This window comes from Protopterus annectens, chromosome 11.part0 (genome assembly GCF_019279795.1).
Source record: "Protopterus annectens isolate FY-2018-M chromosome 11.part0, PAN1.0, whole genome shotgun sequence".
NCBI classification, from domain to species: domain Eukaryota; kingdom Metazoa; phylum Chordata; order Ceratodontiformes; family Protopteridae; genus Protopterus; species Protopterus annectens.
In genome coordinates, this window is record NC_056745.1 from 1,339,090,488 (window position 1) to 1,339,118,118 (window position 27,631).

A 27,631-nucleotide genomic window follows, 5' to 3' on the forward strand; every position below is an offset into this window, starting at 1 on the left:
ACAGTGACTTTACAAAAGACTGAAAAAAAAAAGCCTACAGAGAGAGAGAGAGAGAAAAATAGGAATCACGCAAGTAATAAGTGCAGAAACTGTGACTACATTCTGGTCAGTAAAGTTTTTTTTTTATTCATTCAAGTACTAGTGAGAGCTTTTATTTTTAAGGATTTTTCTTTCAAAAGTACAAGCTTGGTGTGTACAGTTGTTTGTGACTGACTGCTTGCCTTAATGTTGGTATAACTGAATACATTTGACATATTCAAATCAGGAATACCTTCCAAGTCCTAGCAGAAGTGCTCCTACTAATATTGCATTAATATAATTGATAATTGCAATCACAGAAAAGGTGAGCATCAGACAAACTAAAATAATGGCTCTATAGTGCGTTAGTTTAAATATGTTTGAAGGTGTCTAACTACTGCTACCTGAAGTTAAACATCAGCCTTATTTATACAGCACAGCTGGGTGAGAACTGCAACTTTATATCCATATAAATTTACTTAACCAAAAGGAAGGTTAAAAAGTTTCTTAATCACTGCGCAATATTACTACAGTCTGCTGTGTACATTTTACAGTATCATGGTAAATAAACAACTGACAAAACAGTTATCTACTTGCAGTGATTGGCTGTAGATGTATACTGTATAACAAATTTCCATGCGTGAAGATGTGTATATTTTATCTGAAAGCTAATATTTTTAGTGCTCATAATGTTCACAGTTTTATTTGAATTTTTATTTTTCTGTTTGTGCTTACAGTGTACACTGTTTTATTTGAAGGTGATCATTTTTGATTCCTGTGCTATCTTCCAGCCTGTGGTCAACTGTGTTTCTGGTGGTACCAAAAGATCTCTGCTCACTGTTCTGTCTGAACATGTTTGTGGTTGCATCAGGCCACAAATTAGATGGCTATCAAAGTGGCCATCTTCTAGAAAGTGAGAGCCACACCTTCTTGTACTGCTTGGTCAGATGATTGGGAATGGATGAGATATGATGCTGGTAATAGCTCTCTTGAGGCTTATTCTTCGACCTCAAAAGCTCAAGCATTTCTAGAATGCTGAAGCCCATTAACAGAAGAAATTTTAGTATAGTGCTCATTATTTTTTTCAGCACTGCCTTCATCTGTAATCTAAATTGCTGTCGATCTCTGTTTTCACATTTTGATATGGGGTCAGGGTGTCACATCAGCAGTGGTCAATGTGACCAAATCACACATAGCCAATCTCATCCACTAATAAGAGCACTCAAAGCTGATGCATCTCTGCAGGAAAGCCAGACATTAATAGCCGAATGTCCTCCAATCAGCAATACCCAAAAGCAGCAGAATGGGCCAGTAAATTTTTCAACCATTAAGTACTTAAGAATTCAATATTAACAGCCCACAAACTTTTCTTGGACTTGAAAGCTTAGCCTTACTCTCATTTGAACTAGTGTTCATGACCAGTGGTATCTTCTTAAGCAAATGCCTAAAATCTTAGCAGAAGGACCCAGATAGTTAGAGATCAGAACTAACAGGGTGGAAATGGAGAAATCCCCTCCCCCCCCAAAGATCCATCTTCCTAGACAAGTGACCGAGAAAGATCATCACTGATTTGCACAGGGACAAAGCCATGGCAGAGTGACCAATGGAAACACGAACAGAAAGGAAACCCTTTAGACGCCAGAAGCTTTCGGTCTTCCATTTGCAGTAAAGAAGGGCCACTTTCCACAAAGTTACACAACTCCACTGTATCACTTTTCAGGGCAAAATATATCACAAGAGTTTCTAGTACATCAAAATAATTCACCGGGGGATTACCAGCCTCATCATGACTAACATCATGAAAGCCATGACCTCCTTTATGTTTTCTGAAGGGATTAACACAAATATGGCATTTTGGGCAAGAGAAACAGACCCTGAAAATCTACAGCAAAAGGAGGAAAGATTGAAAGAAAATCTCACATGCTTATTTCATCTTCTCCTCTTTCTCCAGCAAATCAGATGCAGATCAGTCTGTGTTTCTATAACTACACAAAAAACAGTTGCTCCAAAGACTGACACTTTTTGTTAGCCTTTTTCTGAATAATACTTCATAACACTTGGTAATAAAGTACAACAGCGATACCTTAATTCCTAACAAGGACGATGTGCTCATGAGTGTGCATACAAAACTTACAACAAATTTAGAAAGCTGCTTCACTGCTGGGATTTCAGGAAGTAAAAGTCACTTCACTAAATCTGGTCAGCGCTCACTGCTGATGAAGAACAGCAAAAGCTTGCCAACATTAAACATGGTGTTGGTGGTGGTCATATGTTCTGTGAAATACAGAGAAACACATGCATCTTTTGTTACATCTCTAGTCACTTGGATAAATGCAGCAGGTGGGCTGGAGGGTGCCCACAACAGAATAAAGAAAAGTCATATATGCTACTAGATGGTGGTGATAATGTCTTTGGGCAACATAGTGGATTATTTTTAAACAGAAAAAAAAAGTTGCTGTGTCACAAGCACTTCCTATAAGAATTATGACAGAAATTAAAACTGTACAAAAACAAAGAGAAAAGGTGCTTTTTGGACTAGTCTGGATGTGTTCTTCATTCAGCCAAATAATCCGTGAGTCTCTCAAGGATAATATATGGTGGTTTTGCTGAAACCCTTACATAAGCCATAAGATTCAGGATTGTAGTTAGGCAGTATGCCTTTAGAACTTTTAGGACCACTTTACCTACTCTGGAACAATGGCTCACAAATTTCTCTTCAGGAAGAGACTATGCTACTTACACACACAAAAAAAAAAAATAAAATAAAATAATGCAATGTATGCAGTTGGCACTAATGTCGGCATTCCCAAACCATGGTGGGAAATATCTGTGAAAGAATAGTTAGTTAAAGAAAACTGACTGGTTAAAGCAAGTTTTGAATGTCATGCAAATGCTGAAGTTTCATGACTCCCACACATGTGGGATGTTCAAAGGACATGCAAGGACCAACTGGCTAAGACCGTTTCAAAGAAGATTAAATGGAACCAGTATTAAAAATGAAATTCTCACAAGTTTAAGGTTCTTAAATATCTTCTTCAGTTGCTCTTATGTAATTACAGAAAAAAAAACTACATGGATTAGAAATGCAATGAATGTATCTAGAAAACCACACATCTCTAATTCCAACATAAAAAGTGAATATTTACAAAGATGCATACCCATAAAAGCTAATCATAAGGTCAGTATTACATCTACAGGAAAGAAAAGGAGTCAGAGACAAGAACTCTTCCCCTCTCTGTAGTAACAGCTTTGTTCACAGTTCTTGAAGAACAAGCGGACATTATGAAACACAATCAAAGGTTTCACATTTCTCCTATGAATGTGAAAACATATACATACTTAATAACATTCATATTTAGACAACAAAGCTTTACCTGCTCAGAGCCATCACTGTCTTTGTTCTCCAGGTACAGTGCTCGGACATGATTTTGCACATCATTATAAAACATGGATTCCCAGAATGACATAGTAGTCCAGATAACATGTTCTTGTACACAGCTGTATGCAAACTGTGTCACTCCAGAACCCAGTTTCTTAAAGAAAAAAAGATAAGGATCATTACCCTAATCATAAAATACCAAACACACATCTAGATGAAACCATAGGGTATTCTTAAGAAAAGTTAACATAGTTTTACAAGACTAGTAAAGCCTTCCAGAAAATAATCACACAGCTGCACTTTGCTGTCTTCCTGGCCACATAACAGTTTACTGCATAATGTGTTTATACATATTAGTACTGATTCCTGGAACTGAGACAGCGTAAGGCAAAGGGAGAAAACTCCAATGAAGTTATCTGCTTCTGACAGTAACTGCTTGAATAAAAAAGTGAAAGCATAACATTTGCTTTCATAGTGCTGTAAAACACATTTAGATGTAATTTGTTACTGTATATACACACTGTGACCTCTCTCCCCAAAAATGTACCACTTGTTATATTAAGAGTTATGATCATTTTTCAACAGATTTTGATACTGCACAAACCACAATACATGGCAGCTTCTCAAATTAATTTCATTTGTATGTACTGTACCAAAGTCTTAACTGCTGTCATACCATCAACATATGAAGAGCTACATCCACAGTGTTAGAAGAAAATACCCAGGCTACCACCACAGATCTACCATATAAATTTATCACTCTCCAGCCAAGATGAAGCTCAGTGTGTTTTGATTAGTCTGTATTACAGGCTGCCTATTTTAGTTTTCATCAGCTTCATACAGTGAAGACAGAAGTCCGCATTCATGGTTGGACACTGCTAATACTGTAAATCTTACAGAGGTTTCTCAAAATCAGAGGTGGTACTCATACTTGATGACTAATCTAAAAAAAACATGACCAGCAATGTGCTACAGATTTCTGCTATGCAGTACTTTCATGAAAGCCAATGTCTTACACCTAGGTTGGTGTACTCATATAGGCGACTGTGTAAATGCTGTGCATTCCTACGTGTAAAACAATAATGATGACTTAAACCTACACACTACTGCTCCCCAGATTTAGAAAGACAATGGAACACACTAAAGCGCAATCTTATATAAATGAAGTACACTTGTAGCTTGCCAGCCAAGATGATCTTGCTGCAGTGACATACAAAAGGCACAGGACAGCATTTTATGTGCACCTGCATGTGCATGTATACATATATATATATATACACGTGTGCATGTGTATACATAACATACATGACTGTATTCTGAATACTCGGACTTGTAACGAATTACAAAATATTGCTGTAAGCCCATCAACTACCCAAATGAACAAAAAACACAGTATGCAAAAATATACTAATCTGAAAAGGAAATAAATAGCATCTTTTTGGGCTAAATGAGAAAAGAGACCAGACCACTGACTTGCAGACAGATTATGAGCCCGATTCTTAAATGCTTGCTCTCAGTTAAGTGTCCACTTACACTGACAGCAGCTCTTTTGCAATTTGAGCCCCAGTGTACGCCTGTTTACAGAAAGGCTTTACACCAGTGACAGTCAGTCATATTGAGAACAAGTATTTCGGAATCAGGGCAGATTAACACTAAGGGCAAATCTTTTGGAATCTAGTTCTTTACAATGGTACTGTTAAGGAAAGGGTGTTAACAGACCCTAACGTGCAAGGGTGGAGTTAGCGTTACCACATATCCCCCTGGCACTACCTTACTCATGAGTGCTAACTGTAAATCTACTCCTAAACTCAATTCTACACATTAGGCCCATGAGTACAGTTTCCCTAACAGTACAATCCAGACAGACACACAAAGACACAACTAAAGCTATCCCCTTCCATAACGCTTACTATAATTCTAACCAACAGGCACTCATGGGTGAGCACACACACATTCACACAAAAGCACATAACTAGGGAGACTCCCAAAATGGCTGCACATGGAGTAACAGCTTATTTCTATCTCTCCCAGTGTGAAAACAGAAACTCAGCAGAGAAGGCCAGTAGAAGACTTGTGTTTATGGGTAAATTTCAGTAGCTGGCTAGTAAGTGCACTGCCTGGATGCCAGGAATAAAGAAATACAGAACACCTGGAAAAAATCAGCTACAAAAAGTGAGGAAGAAACACTGACTTGGGAAAGTTATGCAGCTGTTCATCAAAAAGCAATGCAACCTTCAGACATGATTTCCAATAACCTAAAGGAAGATATAAGCAATTGCATACAGACCTGGTTAAAATAAACAAAATGCTGATGAAGTATATTAACACAAACAACAAAAGGCTGGGAAAAAATGGAAGAAGCTTTAAACAGACATTCAGATGAGATGATAAAACTGCAAAAAAACAGTCGAAATGAAGAAAAGGCTGGCTGAATATGACACTGCTCAGCTAGAGATGTTTCAAAAAATAATAGAATTAGATGGCAGAGCATGTAGGGAAAACCTGAGATTTTCAGCAAACCAGAGAAGCTGGAAGGAAAGCACAAATAAGGAACTGGACTGGTATTCCAAAGCAAGAGTTGTTAGTTGAAATGGCACATGGTTTATATACTTCAAACCTGGCTATAAGAAACCAACCTAGACCTAATAGTAAAGATGCAATCCTCCCATCAGGAGTCGATTCTGACAAAACTCTGGCAGAATGGCAAAGTACTAAAACTGGGAGACAGCAGAGTGTTTGTGGAGAATGAATAGCCATTGTACAACAGACAGAAGAGAGCAAAATTATTCCACTATTCAGGGAATGTCAAGATGCAAGTGTGAGATTCAAACTGCGCTATCATCAAGGTATTCTCTGGAGGGACAAAATCATTTTTTTGATGAAGTACATGCTAAGGAGGACATACAACATTTTGTCCAACAAAAACTAAGCTGTGAAACAGAAGGAGATTCTGCTTCTTGTTCTCCTGGTAATACAAATTACAGAGGGACTGCACCTGTGAAACCCTTTCAAATGTTTTAATGGAAAATGTTGGAGAGAAGGAAGGGAGCATATAAGCTGACTAGAAGAATCAAGAGCAGATAAGAAATGAAGCAGAGACAGGATTTCAGAGAAGAACAGCAATAAAACCAGTAATTTAATATGATTTACAGTGCAAGTATAATATTTGTGAAATATGACAAAACAAGAAAATTTGGAAATACTTGACTTTTTCAGAATTTGTTGGACTTGTGGGGGACTCTAAAGCATATGCCTTACTTCATGTCATTAATGTTCGGAAAAGTGCTTTGAGGAGGGGAAGAGGAGGGAGAAAGTTATGAAAAGACTCTTATTTTTTTCTTAAATAGTATCAATTTTCTGGCATGTGGTTTACATGCTACAATTTGTTTTCAGTTATTTTTAAGTGTAATAAGGATTGTAAATAGGTGCTGCTGTTCTTTTTCTTTTTTCTCCATTCTCTCTTTCTTCTTGTTCAGTTTTAAGAACTGTAGGCACTGCAATATAAAAAAAGCTTGGGTAAGAAGCATGATAAAAGAAAAATGAATGTTTTTTTCTCATTCTTGCATGGGGAATGACTGGAATAAACACCTTAGACTGATTTAGTAACAAGTTTCAAAAGAGAGCAAGTAAATGAAAAATAACAATAAAGATTAAGAGGCTTTTCTCTAGCAAATACATGTATACTCACTAAGAATTATGCAGCTGGTCTTCATGTTTCCATGGAAACAATCTCATAAAGAGAAACTGGCTGCCTAGTTCTCATGTCCCTATGGACACAATATGATAAAGAGAAACTGGCTACAGTGCAATGGAAATTGACTGGCTCAGGGAAAAAAGAAGAAGACAGAAATTAGCTAGGAGATAATGTTCTCTGAAAGCATTCACAGGTTTTCACAAGGTAGATAATATTCTCTGAAAGCATTCAGGGGCTTTCCCAAGGTAGATAATGTTCTCTGAAAACATTCAGGGCTTTTCCCAGCTGGCAGAGTTATAAAGATAAAACAAAACCAATCAGCACTTAGCAGAAGCATAGGCTGCACCATGCGTCTTAGCATGTATAACCTTTCTTTTAGGTTAACTCACGTCTGAGTGTAGCTGTCAGTTTGGGACTTGTGTTCCTATTATGAGAGTAAAACTTCAATATTTGAAGGCGTACTTATTTTTGTGTGCTAGTATTATGTTAACAGGTTATTTGGGGGTACGGTGGTGTTTTAGTTTGTGTGCTTTCAATAAAAGAAAAAGTTTTATAAGATGTGGCATAGGCTCAGACGGATATGACAAGAAACCACTGTATAAAAATTCAACCTGCCAAACAGTGTATGCATGTAACAAAAACTGGAACTAGACATTTAACAAAGAAGGTGGTGTACATAAAAGGTGGAAATAATAACTTTTTATACAATGATGCATTCTTTAACATCTTTAAATGTAAATGGCCTCAAAGATAAATACAAACAAGAAACAGTAGTGAACTATATTAAAAATTTTAAAGTGCAAATAGCTATGTTACAACAGGCACACTTACAAAGAACTGAACATGTGAATTTGATAAAGAAAGGTTTTCAGGATGGTTATTCATCAGAATGAAAGGGAGAAACGAAAAGAACAGCACTTTCATTAATTGCAAGAGGAGCTCCAGTAGTGATAGAATAAGATAAAAAAGATAATTGCAGATTTGTAGTGCTAAGGGGCTACTTTTTTCAAGGGAGGAGGTGGAGTACAATGACATGTATTTATATTCCACCTAAAAAATGCTATAATGGAGTTTAAGAAAATTCTGGGAGAAATAATCAGTTTTCGGCAAGGAATAGTACTTATAGATGGGGAGTGAAATTTGATTTGCAGCAGTGAAGATATGTCTGGGTAGGCAAAGGAAAATATAACAAAGGAGGGTAGATTTTTGAAGAAATTTAAGAAAAAATTTGACATGGAAGATGTGAATTCATTAACAGGAGTTTGGAGTGGATTTACATATTATTCCACAAAATATAAAAATTGGGCTAGGCTAGAAAGAATGTACATTTCACAGGAACATGTGCATTTAACTGAAGGTCTTGATACTCACCAATAATAGCTAAAATAAAAGCACAGGGTAATGAAATAAAAATGAGACATTGGCACTTGTCCACCTATCTGCTGAGAAGAGGAATTTAAGGAATAGATAGTGGAGATTATTCAGGAGCTGCTAGAGAGGCCGGAATTGTTTTCTGAAAATATAGCTAGGGAGTGGGGTAAATTAAGGTGGAGTTTAAAAACAGGGTGGAAATAAGAGAAAGGAAGCTATGGTTAAAAAGTAACAAGAATCATTTAGAGGGACTGACAAATGTTAAAGCGCTGCAGAATAGGGGGACTCTCACAGAATAAGAGGATCAACTGCTGAATGCTAGGCAGAAAATAAGGGACTACCTCAATAATATGCATGAGCTTAGAAAGATTGCTGTTAAGCAACTGTTCTTTTCCCTTTTATAACACTACAGCACAAATACTTTTAGCACAACAACTCAGGCAACAGAAAATAGAAAGGGGTGTCACCAAACTTAAGGAGCCTTCAACAAGGAAGGTAACAAGAGATCCTGCATAAGTATTAGAAATATTTAGGAAATTCTATGGGAGGCTCTATAACCAGAGATACACAAATGGAAATGCTTATGGAAGAATTAAATATGCCAAGTTTAGAGGTAGATAATGCTCAATTACTAACGGTTAGGATAGGAGGAGATGACATAAAAACTGACGTATAACCAATCTACCGGAAAGTCCCCAGGAATAGATGGCATTCCTGTGGAAGTTTGGAAGCTAAGAGGAAAAAAATGATAAAGATCTGGAAGGTTTTGTTTAGCAGTATCTTAAAGAGGAGAAGTACCACCTATCCTAGAAGAAAGCAGTGGTAGCTGTAATACCTGAAGAGGGTAAAGCTCCATCAGATCCAGCTTCTTACAGGCCCATTTAAATACCAAACAATGATTATAAAGTGTTCATGTCTATAATGGCTAAAAGAATGGCAAAAGTATTGCCAAAACTGATGCACATGGATCAATGTGGTTTTGTGGAGGGGGAAGCAAACATTTTACAACATTAACAGAATACCGATGATCTAGAGAGAAGCAAAATTTAAGAAAATACCATTGCTGCTTGTGGTTCTTGATGCAGAGAAAGCATTTGACAAAGTAGGCTGGGACTTTATGAGCAGAGCAATGGAAGCATTTGCATTTCCTGAAAAAATTCTAAGGCTGATTAGGAGGATATATGAGGGATTGGAAGCAAAAATTTAAGTGGGTGGGGTCCTCTCTGATAATTTCTGCTTCAGCAGAGGAACCAAATGAGGGGGTCCTCTTTCCCCTTTATTATTTGCATTACATTTAGAACCACTGTCAAAGAAAACAAGGGACTTAGAAATTCAAGGACATAATTGGTATGGTAATCAAAAAAAAGCTGGCTTTATTTGCAGAAGATATTTTATACCTGACAAAACCCGAAAAATACATTACAGTATTGTGGAACATTTTGAAACAGTTTCAGATCTTTTCAGGATACAACATTAATGAAGCTAAAACAAAGGCAATGTAACACTAAATTATGTACTCACACATGAAATGGTTCAAGAATACCCATATTTATGGGGACAAGACAAAACAAAGTATTTAGGAGCATGGCTTAAAAATGATTCTAGTATGGCAGCTAAGGATATGTGGGAAGAGATTAAGCAAAAGACAATTCAAAAACTGAGAAACTGGAAACTCTTATAAATAGTAATACACATGCAGTGAAAATGTTTTTAGCCTTTTGAGTCTTGTATATGGGTCAGGCATAGCTTTTATCAACTTAAGTAAAAGTTGTTGACAACAAATAAATAAATAATTGAAGGAATTTACCTGGGAGGGAAAGATGGCAATAGTTAAGTAGGATAAGCTGATCTTTCCCAAAGAACAAGGTGGTTTAGGTTTATTGAACTGAAGGGATATTTTAGAGATACATAAATATACATAACACAAGCATAATGTTATAATTCAAAGTGGAAAGGGATGATGAAACAATGGGGAAGTACAAGAAATAGAAATAGTGGGAATTAGGATGCAGATCACGGAGAACAAAAGCCATACAAAATAGTATATTTATAAAGTAGCAGAAAGTATTCTAAGGACTAAGCCAATACGAGAGTGGAGAAAGGAGATTTTGCCAATAGGGATGAATGCACATAGTGGTGCAGAAAATAGGCAAGAAGGCCCTGGAATTTACTGGAGAAACGTGGATAAGGAACAAAGGTATTAGGAGCAAACAACTCAGGCAGGAAAGGTAACACTCTGAGATAAGGCCAAGAAGACATTTGTTTTACAGGCTAGAGACTGCCTTCTGTACCGGGGGTTGATCACAGGCAAAGAGAAAGGGATAGGGGAATCCTAAGTGAAAGGCCTACTGTGGTAGTATTTTTAGTTGAGTCTAGAACACAAACAGCTATTGAAAAGGGATAATTAGTAGGGTATATCAAATATTGCATGATAACTATAAGAATCAATCCATAGAGGTTAGGAAAAACTGGGAAGTGAGAATGGAAAAGCAATTTACAAGAAAAAAAAATGGAAGACATATGTATGGCTCCCAACTACGCAACCAAGTCCAGAAGGTTTAGGATCTTTGCTTGGAAGTGTTTGCACAGGTATTTATATACCTCATGCAGATTATAAATAATTTTTCCTCAGGTAGCTTGCAAACTTTGCAGTAGTGATGGAAAAGAAAGAAACAACCTGGAACACTATGTCCAAAGTGGCTAATAATCCCTGAGGCATTACCAAGGGAAAGAGGGTCTGGGGGATAAGCATACCAAAGGTGGGTACTTTTAGGAAAATAATGAGGTGGGAGAGATCTGGGATCAGGTCTGCATGGTCCATCCTTCCTTAGGACTAAGAAGAGTGTTGAGTAAAATCCCCTTCCTCTTCTGCCAGGGGGGATGGGTTGTATTGCCCCTTGAACATGCAGATGGTCTGTGACTGGCTGGGAAAGAGAGAGATGTTTTTTGGGTGGCTGTGGGATGCCCCTCAAGAAGGGTTGGGTGATCCAAGTCATAAAATAACCCTTTTCTATAATGGACAAGACCCACCTGTCTGAGGTAATGCTTTTCCAAACTGGAAGACAATGTGAGAGCCTTAGGGACAGGGGAATGAAATCAGGGGACTTGGGCAGCAGAGGCAGGTAGTCACACACTACCTGCCCCATCCTGAAACTGAGATTTCTTGGCAGGGGTCTGAGCAGGTATGGAAGGAGTCTGTTGCTTCCTGGTGCTCTTTCTGCCCGTGGAAGGAGGGGGTGGAGCAGTGTATTTTCTGAAGAACTGGGTTTTGGAAGGGTAGTTCCTATGAAATTTGGGTATAGGAGATACAAAGTGTTTTGAATAACTGTGCCAAGAAGGGGAGAGTCGTGCAGAGGTTTGGCCCCAATGTCATCAGGCAAAGGTGTAGTCTTAGCCAAGAACATCTTCTCAGGACTGAAGCACATGCAGCAGATATGGAAGAAGCTTATGCAGCATCATACCTGCATCTAATTGAATGTCTAGTGACCGGGGAAGACAGGGAAATGAGGCTAGAAATTTGTGCCTTAGTAGAATCAGGGAGGTCTGATAAGAGCTTGGTGGCCTGGGCCAAAAGGGCTAGGGTATACTTTGACATGTGTGTCTTGTAATTCACTGCCCTGAAGGCCAAAGTAGTAGAAGCATATACTTTTTTGCCAGTACGCTCCATGGCCTTGCTGTCCTTGTCTGTGGTGAGGACAGATGTAGAAGGAAACCGTTTGGAAGGCTTAACAGCAGTGACTGAGACAGTGCCAGGGTCTACAACTGGGCAATTGATCAGAAATTTTGCCCCCTCTGGGACCTTATAGAACCTGTCAGGCCTTCAAGGTGCAGAGGGTTGTGAATCTTTGTTCACAGAAGCTGCAATGAAAGCATCCAAGAAAGCAAGCAGGACAGGTAAAATAGCAGAAGGAGCAGACGTGTCCATTTGCCAGAGTTCACAGTACCTTTTTTGGACCTCTGACATCTCAGAGGAATCCCACTTAAATAATTCTCTCATTTTAGAGATGGTCTCACCAAAAGTGAGATCCTCACCTGGAGAGTCTATCTCAGCAGAGTCATCATCTAGGGAAACACAGCCAAGGGGAGATGTCATCTGAGACACATAGGAAAGTGAGTCCTCTGAGGAGGAGTCAGAGGAATCCTCAGCTTCAGGTTGAGGGTGTGCAGATGGCTGCAGAGTGTCTTGGAATGAACTCTCTCGAGGCACTCCTAAAAATGGAGAACATTGATATCTGTGCAGTAAATGAGACCTGGTTCAAGGCTCCAGAGAGCACCCCTGCAATACCAGGCTACAACTCTTACCACACGTTTCGGCCATCAAACCAGGACTGAAACACTAAAGGTGGAGGAGTGTCCATATTCACCAAGGATATTCACACCACCAGGCTAGTTGCCCAGCACAATGCATCTGAAATTCTCCAGGTGCAACTAACACTAGGTAAGACTGCAATCCAAATTGTAGCTTGCTACAGATCCACCACCATGCCCCAAGATTCTCACTACACCTTTCTAAACATACTGGAAAATATTAAGATACAACCAAACACCCTAATACTGAGTGATTTCAACTACCTTGCCATTAACTGGGAAAACTACTTGTGTACCAACAACTAATACATAGTCCCACCAGGGGCTCCAATATCCTAGACCTGGTCATTACCAACATGGGAAATCAATGCTCCACACCTATGGTCACCCCCCTCATAGGTCTGACCATAAGCTAATCACCCTTAACATCCACATCCCACCCTCACCCCCCAGTAATGAAACCTCCAAAAAAACTTCTCCAAAGCCAACTTCATGCTACTCAAGTCAGAAGTGACAAACTTCATGACACCCATGCAAACGGGAACTGAAAGTTCGACTGCTGAATCCTGCACTAAGGCATTGTATGAGGACATCCACTCATGCATGAATTGTGCCATCCCAAATAGAACCAAGATGCCCTCCTCCAAAAAAGGAAGCCAATCTGGTGGTTCCCTGCCATAAACAAACTTTACAACAAAAGGAAGAAACTGTTGCAGAAAAGAGGAAAATCACAGGATGCAAAAAACTCCCTTACCAGCCTCAGTAAGAAGCTGAGATCCCTCATAAAATCCTCCAAAGCTAGTTACGAAAATAAAATTGCCAAAGATTCCAAAGACAACCACAAGGCATTCTATAACGAAGTCAAAAATCTAAATGGCAATGCTCAGATCTGCTCTGAGCTACAACAGAATGGCATTAAATATACTGATCCCAAGCATATTGCCAATATCCTGGCAAATCAATTCAGTGCCAACTTCACACCCCTCTCACCCCCTAAATGGCCCATCTCAATACCGGAAGACTGCCAAATTCTGGTAATAATGGCCACACAGGTAAAAAAAACGTACTCTCCAAAGCTAAGAATACAGCATCCATGGGACCAGATGACATCCCGGGCTGTGTATTACATGAACTACAAAATGAACTGGCACCTCACCTAAGTGTCATGTTTAATCATAGCCTCACCTCAGGCTTCGTGCCCACTGAGTGGTGCACAGCTACAGTTATTCCACTCCACAAGAGGGGGATCCACCTTGAATCCCGGGAATTACCGCCCCATCAGTCTGACGAGCCTGATCTGCAAGGCCATGGAATGTATTATCATGAAACTTATAAACAAAGACACTGGCAGCCTTTAAACACTGGACCCCACCCAGTTTGGGTTTGTGAAGGGCCGATCTTGTCTTCTGAACCTGACTTCTTCAAATCAGTCTCCAGAGCCGTGGATGAGGCCAAGGTGGTCCACACAGCCTATCTGGACCTCGCCAAGGCCTTTGACACCATCCCCGCTCTGGAATCATAGATAGACTTAATAAAGCTGGGCATTAATCCCTACGTCACTCGATGGGTTGCCAACTGGTTTACTGACAGAACCCAGAATGTAAAAGTAGCCTACTCCAAATCCAGCTCTAGACAAGTGACAAGTGGAGTACCTCAGGGTTCAGTTGTGGGACTGCTCTTGTTTGGCATCTACTTCTCTGAAGTACAGGCCAACACTACGGGACTCTGGCAAACAAAGTTCGCAGATGACTGCAAACTGGAAGCCATTATTGAATCCCCAAATGATGTGGATACTCTACAAAAGGGCCTTACAGAAACAGATGTTTGGTGCCAGAGCTATGGGCTCAAGCTCAATGCCAAAAAATGTACAGTTATCCCCTTTGGGAAAAAACATGTACCCATGAATTACCACATAGGTGGCAGTACACTAAACACCGAAAGTGTGAGAAGAGACTTAGCGACACAGGTGGACAGTGGTCTCACCTTTGATAGTCACATCGCCACAACAATCAGGAAATCCTTTTATGTGGCACACCTCATCACTAAGGGCTTTTCATCCAGAAAAAAGGAGGTCATTGTCCCACTGTACTCATCCCCCATTAGACCCATTATAGAATACAACGGCCCGTTTGGTATATACCTCTCAAGATATCTGCAACAACTGGAAAGGCCGCAGAAATACCTCACTAAAAAAATCACAGGCCTAAAAGAGATGCCCTACGGTGACAGTCTTAAAAAACTCCAGCTATACTCTGTCACATATCATCTACTCAGAGGCGATCTCTGCTTAACATACAAGGCCATATCAAACCCAGAGCTGTTGGACATGCTACACTTAAAGAAATCCCAATCCCTCAGAGCCACACGCTCCAGGGATCTAAACCTTGTCATCACAATAAACAGAATATGCTGGAGTGATAGGTTCCTGACCCAGAGACTCCCCAGACTCTGAACAGACTGCCCATACATGTCAAGCAGAGTGCCTCTTTGGCCCTCTTCAAAAGGAACATTGATGATTGGATGGGAGAAAGGAAATTCACCCAGGGGAACACGTCAGTCGCCCTGCTAGAGAGGGGTCCAGGGAAGTAAATAGTGTGGGAAGAAATAGCCAGGGAATTGTTATGGCTAGGGTTATATAGGACCTAGGGCCGATAGCCTAGTACCAACCTATGAACACCTGACAGATCATGCAGGTTTTACGGTTGTGAGTAGGCCGTAATAAGAAAAGGCAGAACTCATGGGCGTCCTTAAGGGGGAGCTCACATCCACACCTCCACTTTCCTTTCCTGGATGACATGAACCTAGACAGACATGCAGTGACCAAAAAGAAACATAAAACTGCCAAAAAGGGGCACTTACCTTTAAACCACAGGTGGAACCAAGCTAGTTATGAAAACAAAATTGACACTGATTCTAAAGACAACCACAAAGCATTCTATAGCTATGTCAAAAATCTCAATGGCAACACTCAGATCTGCTCTGAGTTACAGCACAATGACACTAAATATACAGAACCAACTGATATTGCCAACATCCTGGCAGATAGGTTCAGTGCTAACTTTACCCCCCCTCTCACCCCCTAAAGGGCCCATCTTTATACCAGAAGAATGCAAACTCTCTCCTTTGATAATCCCATCGCCACAGTGGTCAGGAAATCCTTCTATGTGGCACACCTCATCACAAAAGGTTTCTCATCCAGAAAAAGAAGTCATTGTTCCCCTCTACCCATCACTCATTAGACCCATTACAGAGTACAACACCCCTTTTGGTATGTACCTCACAAGATATCTACAACTGGAAAGGCCGCAAAAATACCACACAGAGGATTACTGACCTCAAACAGATGCCTTACGCAGACCGTCTCAAAAAACTCCAGCTTTACTCTGTCGCATATCGCCTACTCAGAGGCGATCTCTGCCTAACATACAAAGCTATGTCAAACCCAGAGCTGTTGGACATGCTCCACTTAAAGAAATCCCAATCCTTCTGAGCTACACGGTCTAGGGACCTAAACCTTGTCACCACAATAAACAGAACATGCTGGAGGGATAGATTCCTGTCCCAGAGACTCTGGAACAGACTACCTATCTACGTCAACTAGAGCTCCTCATTAGCACTCTTCAAGAAAAATCTTGATTATTGGATGGGTAATAGGAAATTCACCCCGGGGATCACTTCTGTGGTTCTGCTTGACAAGGGCACAGGAAAATTATTTTCTTGGGTGGCGAAAGCCAGGGTACCTTTTTGGCTAGGCTTGTATAGGCCCTAGGGCGAACAGCCTAGTACCTACCTATGAACCTAAAAGAGAAGATCCAACGGCAGGAAGAGCTGACGTTTGACTGGTGGCAGAGAAGTTCTGAGGAAAAGTACGTGCAGACGTCACTTTTATGGCCCACACTAACCCAGCCAACATCAGACGTCCAACGTACCTAGCAGTGACTAGAAGCTTTAGTATACTGGCCAGACATTCGGGTAGTAAGCAGAGGATAACCCAAGGGTTTGGAACACTGCAACATGAGAATAGAAGGACATCAACTTACTACATATTGTGTCCCTTCATTTCTTTATATAGTGACAGTCAATAAAAAAGTATATCTATCTTGTAGTTAGTTGAAGTTCTATAAAAATGCAGGTAATGCTGGCCAAAACTGGACAATCTGGTTGCCATAAAATAGGCATTATTTAAAATCATAAATTGAGCATAAAATAGTTGTTTTTTTCTTTCTTTGAGAGGAATACATTACTACGTACATTACTTTATTTTGAGAGAGTTTGGCCCTGATCAATCCAATAATTAGACATTTGAACTGCAATATATTGTCTATATTTCTGTATCACTTCATAAGTTTCAGAAGTAGAAATAGTGATTTGTTCATAGATTCATAGATTAGTACTAGGTTAACTGCCCTTTTGGGCCATTTGAAGCTTAGCCAGTTACCCTATGTGAGAATCAAACCCTGCACCTTGTGTTTTTAAGGTAAACACCTTAACCATTATGTCATCTTCCCACCCCTGCGTTAATTCATTTTTGAAGGATACCTTATCAACTAAAGATATATTAAATGCAAATTTATTATTGTATTTGGCAAGTTATTGGTTTGTCTTAATATTGGTAGGTAGCTTTTAGGTAACATGGGTTTCTTTACAATTTGTTCTAGTGATTGTGACAGTGTTGACTAAAAAAATCCCACAATATTTTTATTTTGGAAAAGAGGAAATGTAGATAGGCTGACCATTCTACTGTTTAATTTAAAAATATCATTTTAGTGGATAAGCTTCAGTAGTGTCAAAATGTGTGTGAGGTTCACAAAATGCAATAATTTTTAAAATAAGATTAGATTTCTCAATTGATTATTAATGTAATATTTTCTGGCAAATATCTACAGTAGCTAATAATAAATCATAGAAATATAGAAAAATAATTTTTGTTAAGTGTTTGCAAGTATGAACAAACAGTTATTATCCTGATGTCAGTATTCTAGCTCCAGTAGTTCATAAGTGTTCCACATTTTCGCTTATTTGTTTCACATTACGAGAAATAGTGTTCCACATTCTGGAAACAGAAGGTTGAAAGCTATGAAGTTAGTAACTGCACCTGTATATTCATCTTGTGAAACAAATATGAACTGCATTACTGTGGCCCTTATTGTACTTATTTAATTTTATTGCAACTGTACATCTGAAAGACAGTGAGGTGGCTATAATTGCTGGGTATGGGAGCTGTTGTCTGTGAATGAGAATGACAGACTCGGCTGTCGCCTGATCATTATTCTTGATTTGTAAGGCTAATGTCATCTGTGTGAAACAGGCTGGTATATATCGGGTACTATCTATGTGAAACAAAGTTGAAAAACCTTACTTTGGCTGTCATTAGAATGTACTAGGTTTGGCATGGTTATTGTGAGTTTGTAGGAAACGGAATAAATACATTACTGCTGCTATAACATCACACCTCTGAGGTACACAGAGTCAACAAAGTGGTTATAACTACTAGGTGGAGGAGAGGGTTGTGTCAGGATTGATGCAACTAATCCTTTTGTCCTTTGCTCAATTCAAATGGGCATTAATCTGGCTTTTCAGGACTAGTTTGCATTTGCATTTAGTAAGTTGGAATACTCTACTGTAGCCACTCTATTATGTGAAACAAACTACATTATAATGTCTATTATTATTATCACTATTATCTTTATCTATTTCTACCACAATCAGACATATAAAGTGTATGCAGTGAACAATGTAGGTATAAACTGCTAGGTATGGGGGCTGTCTGTGGATGACAGACTGATTCTGCATTCATAATCAAGCAAAACAAAAGTTACATACCTAACATAATGACAGATCCATGACGTCTGATTTTTATCCAGTTCAACTATGGGTTGTCGAATCCAACCAGATCTGACCTCAGCACCAAATCCAAAGCTCTTCTGCTCTAGGGCTTTAACTCCTCCCCTACTCAATTAACTGGACTCCAACTTGACATCTCAGAGTTTGCCACTCTCTGAAAATATCATATCGATATGCAGATCAATGTAATTATATATCAATTGTATAACTCCAGTTCGAACCCAGCTACAGAATGTATAACAGAAAAAAATGATAGGGCTATGGGAAACTAGCAGAAATTACTGCTTGCAGACAGAGAATGCTAGCGCTGACCCAGTCATCAGATCCCTATTTTTGACAATTTGAAAGGGGGAAGGTGGGAGGACGTTGAACTGGACAAAAAAAATCAGACATGGATCTATAGTTATGCTAAGTGCATAACTTTCATATCCAATGTTGTCTATTTTCATCTGATTCAACTATGGGACAGATTCACAAGCATACAGACCAAGATGGTATCAAGGAAGGACATTTTTGAGGATGGTGGAACCAGGTGGCGGCATGTGATCTAGACTGCTCATTAAGCTGATGTGATACATAGGTATGAACTGTCATCAATAGGCAGTCTGCAGGCAAAGGTTGTAGATGTGGCCACTGCCCTTGTGGAATGAAGATAACCATCAGGACAGGGTAACGTTAGCCAATGCTATGCCCAATCTAGGCTTTGAAAAATGCCACAAACAATTGATCTGACTTTCTGAATGGTTTAGTTCAACAGAGATAAAACCTAAGCTGAAGACATCCAGCATATGAAGCATGTATTCAGCTTTGTTTGAAAATATTGGAAAAAAGACTGGTACATTTACTGACTGATTTAGATTAGCTTTGGCTGCTACCAAGAGAGAAATTTTATATCTACTGATGCCGCTGGTTCAAATGGTGACTGAATCAATGCTTGTAACATGATGGTAATATCCCAAGCAGATACCGGGGTCTCTGAAGAAAGGTTCCTTTTGTGAAGGCCTTAGATGTTCTCAAAGAGGCTATACAGCTGTCATTCTGACTTATATGGGAGCTAGAGATAGCTGCCATTTGTACTCTTAACAGTTGAATAACTGGATCTGTTGTGAAAAATCTCCAAAAAAAATTCTAAAACAGAAGGAACATGGGCTGAAAATGGATCCAAGTCTCTAGACATAGCCCATAAAGAAAATCTCTTCCATTTGCTGTGGAATATTTTTGTAGTGGTCCGTTTCTGGGATGCTGACATGATCTGAACAACAGATGAAGGAAGCCTGGCATCTCTGGCAAAGGTTAGAAGTGGAGGAATGAAGTGGTTAACTTCATGGCTTTCTGGTCCAGTGGAAGCAGTCTGGCTGGGAGTGTGAATGGGTATGGACAGTAACCCAGCATCCATGAAGGATATACTAATAGAAGCCACAGGAAGGGAAACCATGCTTCTTGAGGGCAGAAGGGGGCAATAAGGATCACCCTGGTCTTACACATTCTTGCTTTCTGTATGAACTTGTTCATTAAAGGCGACAGGGAAAGCATAGAGATCATCCAGCAGCCTAGTATGGACTACAGCATCCCTCAGTGACTGTCCCTGTGGGAGAGATCAGGGCAAAGTAATTCTGGCACTTGTTTAGGTAGGATGTGAAAAGTTCCCAGCAAGGTTGTCACAACTGGACTGAGGGAAAATTGGTATAGAGACAACTCCCAGCTAGGTCTGCATTCTAAGGAACATTCTCATCATTTTGTCAACATCCTGTTCAGTCAGACGCTTGTGAGGCATCAAGACAGATCTGTTCAACTTACCCACTAGGACAAAGGACAACCCTGGGATAAGCACCATAAGAATGCATTTCAAAGGCATTGTCCATTGCAAGACTCTCATGGCCCTTCAACAACAGATAAGAGCATGCTTCTCCCAGTTTGTTGATGTTCTAGACTACTGACATATCTGTCTGCATTGATAACACATCCTTGGGGAGAGTGTCCTGAAATGGTAGAAGGACCGCCCTCATCTCCAGAACACTGATATGAAAGCTGACCTCTGTATGTGACTAAGGATCTTGGACCACCTTCCTTCAAACTGCACCCCCCCACCCTAGAAAAGAAGCATCTATCGTTACTACAGCCATATGGGGAGGTAAATAAGAAACGGATGCCCTAATACCATGGAGCAAGACATTACCCACCAGAGTATGTGGTGCCTGCGAATTTGAGTTAAGCTGAATTTTGGTGTGAAGAGGATGATGCATTTGGGACTATTGGAAAGCTCAAGTCCACTCAAGTACCCAATGGAACCATGAAGTTTGTGGAAGCTATTATACCCAACAGATAAAGAATTAGTCTTGCTGGTTGCCAGAGGTAGTGATTAACTTGAGTGTCAGTGAGGTGGAGGAAAAGCACCATGGAGTTTGAAAGTTAGGTAATTTGTAATTTTGTTCCCAGCTGGCACTCAAACACTAGTGAGCCGGTGTAAGCTGGCTTTTGGTTACACTGAATGTGACACCCAAGTCCTGCATCAGCTGGCGAAGGTGGCCCCAATTGTGTAACAGCAGGTTGTTGGACGTAGCAGTTAAAAGCCAATCATCGAGGTATTGGAAAACCCAGATCCTTAGTAGGAGCAGGTGCACTGCCATAACCTTGGCGAACACCCTGAGGACTGTGGTGAGAGCAAATGGCAGGGCTCTGAACTGGTAATGACTGGCTCCCAGCCGTAAATGGAGAAAACTCCTCAAACTCTTCTCTAACTTCACATGATAGCATGCATCCTTGAAATCTTCAGAGCACATACAATCATCCTCCCCCTCACTACAGGGAAGTGTGACCATCCAGAATTTCATCTGCTTGACATATTCATTTAAATGGCTCAGATCCAGAATGTGTCTGAGGTCTCTCCTTGTTTGGATACTAAAAAGAACCTCATGTAGACTCCAGATTCTAACTGGTCTCTGGGGACCAGTTGGATGACTTGTTTTTTTTTTTTTTTAAATAAAATTTTTATTGTTTTCACAAACATCACAGGTCATACGAGTATGAATTTATAATGGTTGACCAAAAACAAATATACATGCATACCCTAAATCACTAACTAAAGACACTACTTACATGCTGGTGTCACTCTTAGTATACAGTTTCCCCCTAGATCGGTTTCTTATCAGATGAGATAGAGATTACAAGTCTGACATGGTGATTAGTAAGTGGTCCATGTAATTCAGACAATGACTTTGGATGCACTGATTGCATTTACTTTCATGATAAAGTATCAAGTAGTGCTTTCCAATAATTCTGATAGTATGTGAGTTTCCTTTGACTTTTTGTAATAAGTTTGTTTGCTAGTATGTATTTCGTGGCTAAATATCTGAAATCCTCCCAAGAAATTTTGGATCTGTCTAGCCAGTTTTAGGCTATGTAAAATTTCATAAGGGCACACAGTGTAAGTATGATTTGTTTGTTTGTATAAGCAAAATTCTCCGGGATTATATGGGTATTGCAGTTTCCCAAGACAGAGTGGTCTTTGTGTAACCTTTCTTCTCCAATTTAGTTCTTAGCGAACACTGCAGTTTATATACCTTTTTGCACATGCAAAAGATATGAAGGGTTTCTGCTACACTATTTGGTCAGTAAGGACAGTATGGGGTGTATGTAGGGTCATATCTATTTAGGAGGACAGGAGTATGATAAGCATTATTTAACATAATTTGAGTGTATATCAGTTTTTTGAACAGTCAATTTCATCTGAAAGAACAACAGCCACTACTCCCCAGGTACCTCCGTTGTAAAAAAGCAGAAATCCTAGGATAAGAAACAGTCAACGCTGGCAAAGCTCCAGGTTCACAAACCGCCTTTTAATAGGACACACAAGCGCTTTCACCAAATGCTTCTTCAGGTGTGATACAAAAAGTAAATGACTAAGGCACCATATTTAGCTATTAAACTGAAGTCACATGGTAAGACAAATTACAACTTAAAGATACAGTTCCTAACATTCATTCAAACACCAATAAAACAGATACATTACGAAGGAAATGAGTGCGTGGTTACATATTATATGCTACCTTTATGATCGAACCTCTGGTTAGATATACATATATATGTTTTTTATTTTTTTGTCATTTTTATGATCAATTATTTGCCGTTAGAATGATGCATTCTTATATATGTATCTGTTTTACTGCTGTTTGAATGAATGTTAGGAACTGTATCTTTACGTTGTAATTTGTCTTACCATGTGACTTCAATTTAATAGTTAAATATGGTGCCTTAATCATTTACTTTTTGTATCACACCTGAAGAAGCATTTGGTGAAAGCACTTGTGTGTCCTATTAAAAGACTGTGAACCTGGAGCTTTTCCTGCGTTGGTTGTTTCTTATCCTAGGGTCAATTTCATGGTTAGTTCTATCTGATACTTTTTGTTGTGGAGTGATATAATTCTTTCATCCCAGTATTTTGAGTATAAGAGTGAGTCATGGTACTTACATTTTATTATTAATCTGTAGGTGTTGGGACAGCATTTTGCACCAGAGAAGCAGCATTTCTGGAGCATTTGGAATAAGGAGATATCTTGTTCATTTATTTTAATATTTGTGGTTACTGAGTTTACTAAGAGCATTATTTATCTAATCATTATATTATAATTTATACTGACTTAGGTTATTTCTAATGTTATCCATTGAGAGTTTTTTTTAGTTGGTAAAAATCCCAAATTGAACAGGTTTTTATTTTAGGATATTGATCTAAATTGAGCATAGTGATATTTATTTTTATACATGGATTAAGGTGGATTGGCTGCAGGAAAGTAAGAGTATCTTTGAGTTGTAGGGATGATGTTAGTTTCTGGAATATTAGGCTTTTATTTTTAATTATTGGGTGAATTTAAGCGACTTAAGGATCTTTTGATGCATAAAGGGTATAGCGTTAAGGTTTATATTTGCTGAAATTAAGTGTTGATAATATAGTTTTATCCACAGTGGGTACCCACTCTTTGTTTGACGGGGTCATAGTTTGCCATTTGGCTAATGCGACTAGCATTTATGACTTCATAGTATAGTTGGAAATCTGGCAATCTGAGTCCCCCTTTCTCTTTAGGTAGTGTTAATCTACAATAACTTATTATAGTACTTTTAGGCTGCCATAAGAATTTTGCTAACAGCGTTTTCATTTTATTGAAGAACCTGGTTGGTACGTTGGTGCTAACTTTTGTTTTTTCTATCAGCTTGGAAACTGCTGCTGCTATGAGTTTGCACTGACTGGGTGGGATATCAGTTCACAAAGGCCTGGGCTTTAGACTCTTCTCCACCCTGCCCACCAAGGTGCTCCTACCTGGGACCTTTCTACTTCTTGACAAGGGGAAGAGAAAATGGTATGGAACAGCCACTGTAGATTATATTTCGCATCCAAGAATCTGTGATTATGTTTTCCAAGCTTGTGGATACAAAAACAACTGCCTCCAAAGTACAGCAGTTGAATATAACCCTTCAGGCGCACTGAAAGGGCTTTTCAGTAAAGTGAAAGCCCTGGTTCTGCAGTCCCACTCTGTATCTGGGGCAAATCCATTATTGTTACCACCTCTTTTGCCACAAAGGGGTTTATCACCAGGAGTTTGATTTTCTGAACCACATCATCTTTCCAGTCTGCTGATTCCTAGAGTAGGATCTCTGGAGCATGGAGAAGTGGATGCCTACTGCAAAGAGTGTCTTACCATCTTGTTGAATCCTAGTGAATGTTTCTTTTACTTTAGGTTCAAACAAGGTGGACCCATCAAAGGGGGGAATTAAAGAAAGATGTCCCAAAGCTTTCCTCAAAATTGCATAGACCCATTCAAGCATGCCAATAAATGGTAATGCTGGTGCCTACTGCCCTTGGTGTATCATCATCTGCACTGGAAAGCAGTCACATGGCTACAATGGAAGTAGACTGGTAGGTAGTAAGCTGGGAGTCCACAGTCTTTTGAATATCTTTAAGCAGAATACCCACAAGAGACTTTAGAAATCTCCTTGTTCCGGTCTCGGAAATTTAGTGACATGGGCTAAATAATTCAGTGCTCCAAGTTCAAAGGTTGCTGAAACATACATCAGTTTCACAAAATGGGCCATAACCCTAGACTCTTTAATAGGGGGATGGATCAAGGAACTTTCTTCAGAGAGCTCCTTCTTTGTAGCTGCCGCTACAACATTGTGTCTGCTGTTGGGCCTTTGCTCCAGTGTTTCCTGTCCATGGGCTGCTAGTATTCTGAGAGGTTTCTTAGGTATGGGTTCCACCACATCAGAGTCCTTTCCATGCCCATTGAGCCATCAAGTTAATAAGTGGGTCAACAGAAGTACCACGCAGGATGAAGAAGAGCCCAAACCAAAGGTTTCCAGGAACATGGACTCATCTGGAGAAAGACCATCTGTGGACCATCCCCCTCTCTGTTTCATCAATTCAAGGATCTTGCCGATCTAGAGGAGCCTTCACCTTCATCCAAGTATATGTCTTCACTGACAAACTGGGGAAGAGTCTTAAGTGCTTCCACTTGCACATCTCTTTTCTGTGAATAGTTTCCTGGGAGAGGATCAGAGGGTTCTGAATCAGACTGGGTGCTTATGTAGCAGGTTGCCTGGGAAACCTCTGGAACAGACTATCTCTAAAAGGATGAAAAGCAGAAACTGATTTTCGAGAGGGTTTGGATGGAGCAAACCTGGACAAACGTGTATTTTCCCTCACATCTAAAGGACCTGCTTTGAAAGCCTTGAAGGCTTTGGACGTCATCTGCTCTGGCAGCACCCTCCTGTCCTTGGACAGAAATGAAATATCAGAATCAAGTGGCCTCAACCCCAATCTTGGTGCCAAGCTGTAGAGTGCCAAGGCATCGAGGGGAAAAGACAGCTCCAACAGCTTCGGAGTTGACCCATTCCCCAGTGCCAAGGTACAGAAGCTCTGGCTCAGACACTCTTCTGGATCTGAACCTGTCAGAGTAGAAGTAGCCTAAACTCCCAGCTCCAGCAAATGCACTCCAGGACAGACTGGATCTGAAACAACTGGTACCAAGGGGTGGACAGGACCTGGATAAGATACAAGGGGAGTGGTAGATGGTCCAGCACTCAGTACATTCTCAGAAATTGGTACAGAGACAACTCCAGGCTGGATATGCATTCTGAGGAACTTTCTCATCATTCTGTCAACATCCTGTTCGGTCAGACTTCTCGAGATTGGGATGATGATGCCAAAGACGGTGGTCTAGAGTACCTTCTCTCCTGAAGGATCAGTGAGTGCAGTTTTGGACTCACTGGATCTGAGGAGCAATCCAGAGTGAGTAGAAGACTGATGAAGCCAAGAAATCATTGGCTTCAAAGTCTTGGTACCTTGTAATCTGATTCCAAAGCTACTGTCAGAGTTAGGGAGTACTTACAGGACTTCTCAAAGTCTGATTTTTCATTTTCCTTTAACTTTTTTTTAACTCTGTCTTACTGAACTTTCTCAACCTCCCTCCCTTTGTCTTTACCTGTCTTGTTCTTATACTTGGCAACTGGCGATGAGGCAGCAGAGGAAGTGGAAGGGATGGCAGACCCTGTCGGAGAAGGAAGGAGGATCTTTACTATTACTTTCTCCCTTGTAGCATGCAAGGTGCAGGAGATGAAAGCAGAGCAAGCCTGACAGAAAGTGCCATGGTGGGTTGTACCCAAACAACAAACACACAAGGACTGTGGGTGGTGGGGGTGGCAGGTTGTGTCCACACTTCATACATTTCTTAAAGCCTTGACTGTCATCCATTATAGTAAAGTACAACACACACACTCAAAAAAGAACTTTCTAACCCATGGACTATGGCTGAATTACTGTAACTGTATCACTATAATACTATACTGTAGCTATAACAGACTAATTAAATATCTAATAGAAACAGCACAGCACACAAACTATGAAAAATTCTAACTATATTAATCTCTAATATACATTAAATTGCAACAATAAACTAACCACACTGTCTGACCTAAACTACCTAATAGCACTAACACTCTACAAATTCTAAACAGTCAATTAGAGAAAAGATTTTATCTCAGTATCGGAGGAGCAGGAAAATAGAAGACAAAAACTTCCACAGTAACACTCAGAAGGATACGAAAGCAAGAGCTCTCAATGATGAGTGAACACTTCTGGTGATAAATGAGGTGGAGTTCAGGGAATTATGGGCAGGGGAGTCAGAGACCTGGGACCAGAGAGTTTCAGATTTGGTGCAGAGGTTGGATCCAGTCAGATCTGAGAATCCATGGTTGAACTGGATGAGAACAGACAATGTTAGATCAGTCATTAACATGTCTTTATATAAGTAGCATGCAACACAAGTAGGAATACTTTACTGTGGCCAATTTTTGAATCGCAACTGGACATCTGAGATGTATACAGTCAAAGTGTCTGCAATTGGTGGATGCAAATGCCATCTATTGATAATAGTGACTTATTCCTGCTGCTTGATTACTGTTAAACAGTCATTTATCTGGTGTGGCAGGGGCACTGTCACACGATGTACTGTACTTGCTGAAATCAGTGTAAAATAATTACTGCAATGGCTTATGCATGTGTATGGCAGTTGTTGCAGTATATTTGAGACTAATAAAGACATACTGTATTTTACCTTTTATCACATTCAAGCATCAGTACTGATTACAACTTTCTGTCGTTAGTGTTCTGAGCAAGACATCTTTGAAAGCAACCAATCACTGTACAGTGGCAGAGTAAGGAACTCTGCTAAGCATCTGACTCTGGTTCTTGGCTGTAGCTCATTTTCTGTAGAGTTTATACATCTTCTCCATCTATGTCTGGGTTTATCTAGATGCTCTAGTCTCCTCCAACACTTTAAAGACATGCAACAAGTGAAATGGCATTCCACCAATTTGCCTGTAGGTAAGCATGAAGGCAGTGTGTGTATAAAAATATCACAGATTTTTATCTGTAGACACAGTGGGCACACAATGTTGGTTTGTGCATACATAAATCTTCTGGGTAGCTAAAATAAAAAAATACTGTTAACAAGTCATTCCCTTGTATT

The 27,631-nt window shown here is 39.8% G+C and overlaps 1 protein-coding gene across 1 annotated transcript in view; it reads right to left on the reverse strand.

Moving 5' to 3' along the window:
- The window catches only part of SBF1 (SET binding factor 1), a gene marked incomplete in the record, with an annotated part of 3,250,730 nt that overhangs the window by 1,539,340 nt on the left and 1,683,759 nt on the right, over positions 1-27,631 (reverse strand). Inside the window, 1 exon segment of the mRNA XM_044088658.1 lies at positions 3,393-3,551. Coding sequence (XP_043944593.1) covers positions 3,393-3,551 — 159 coding nt within the window.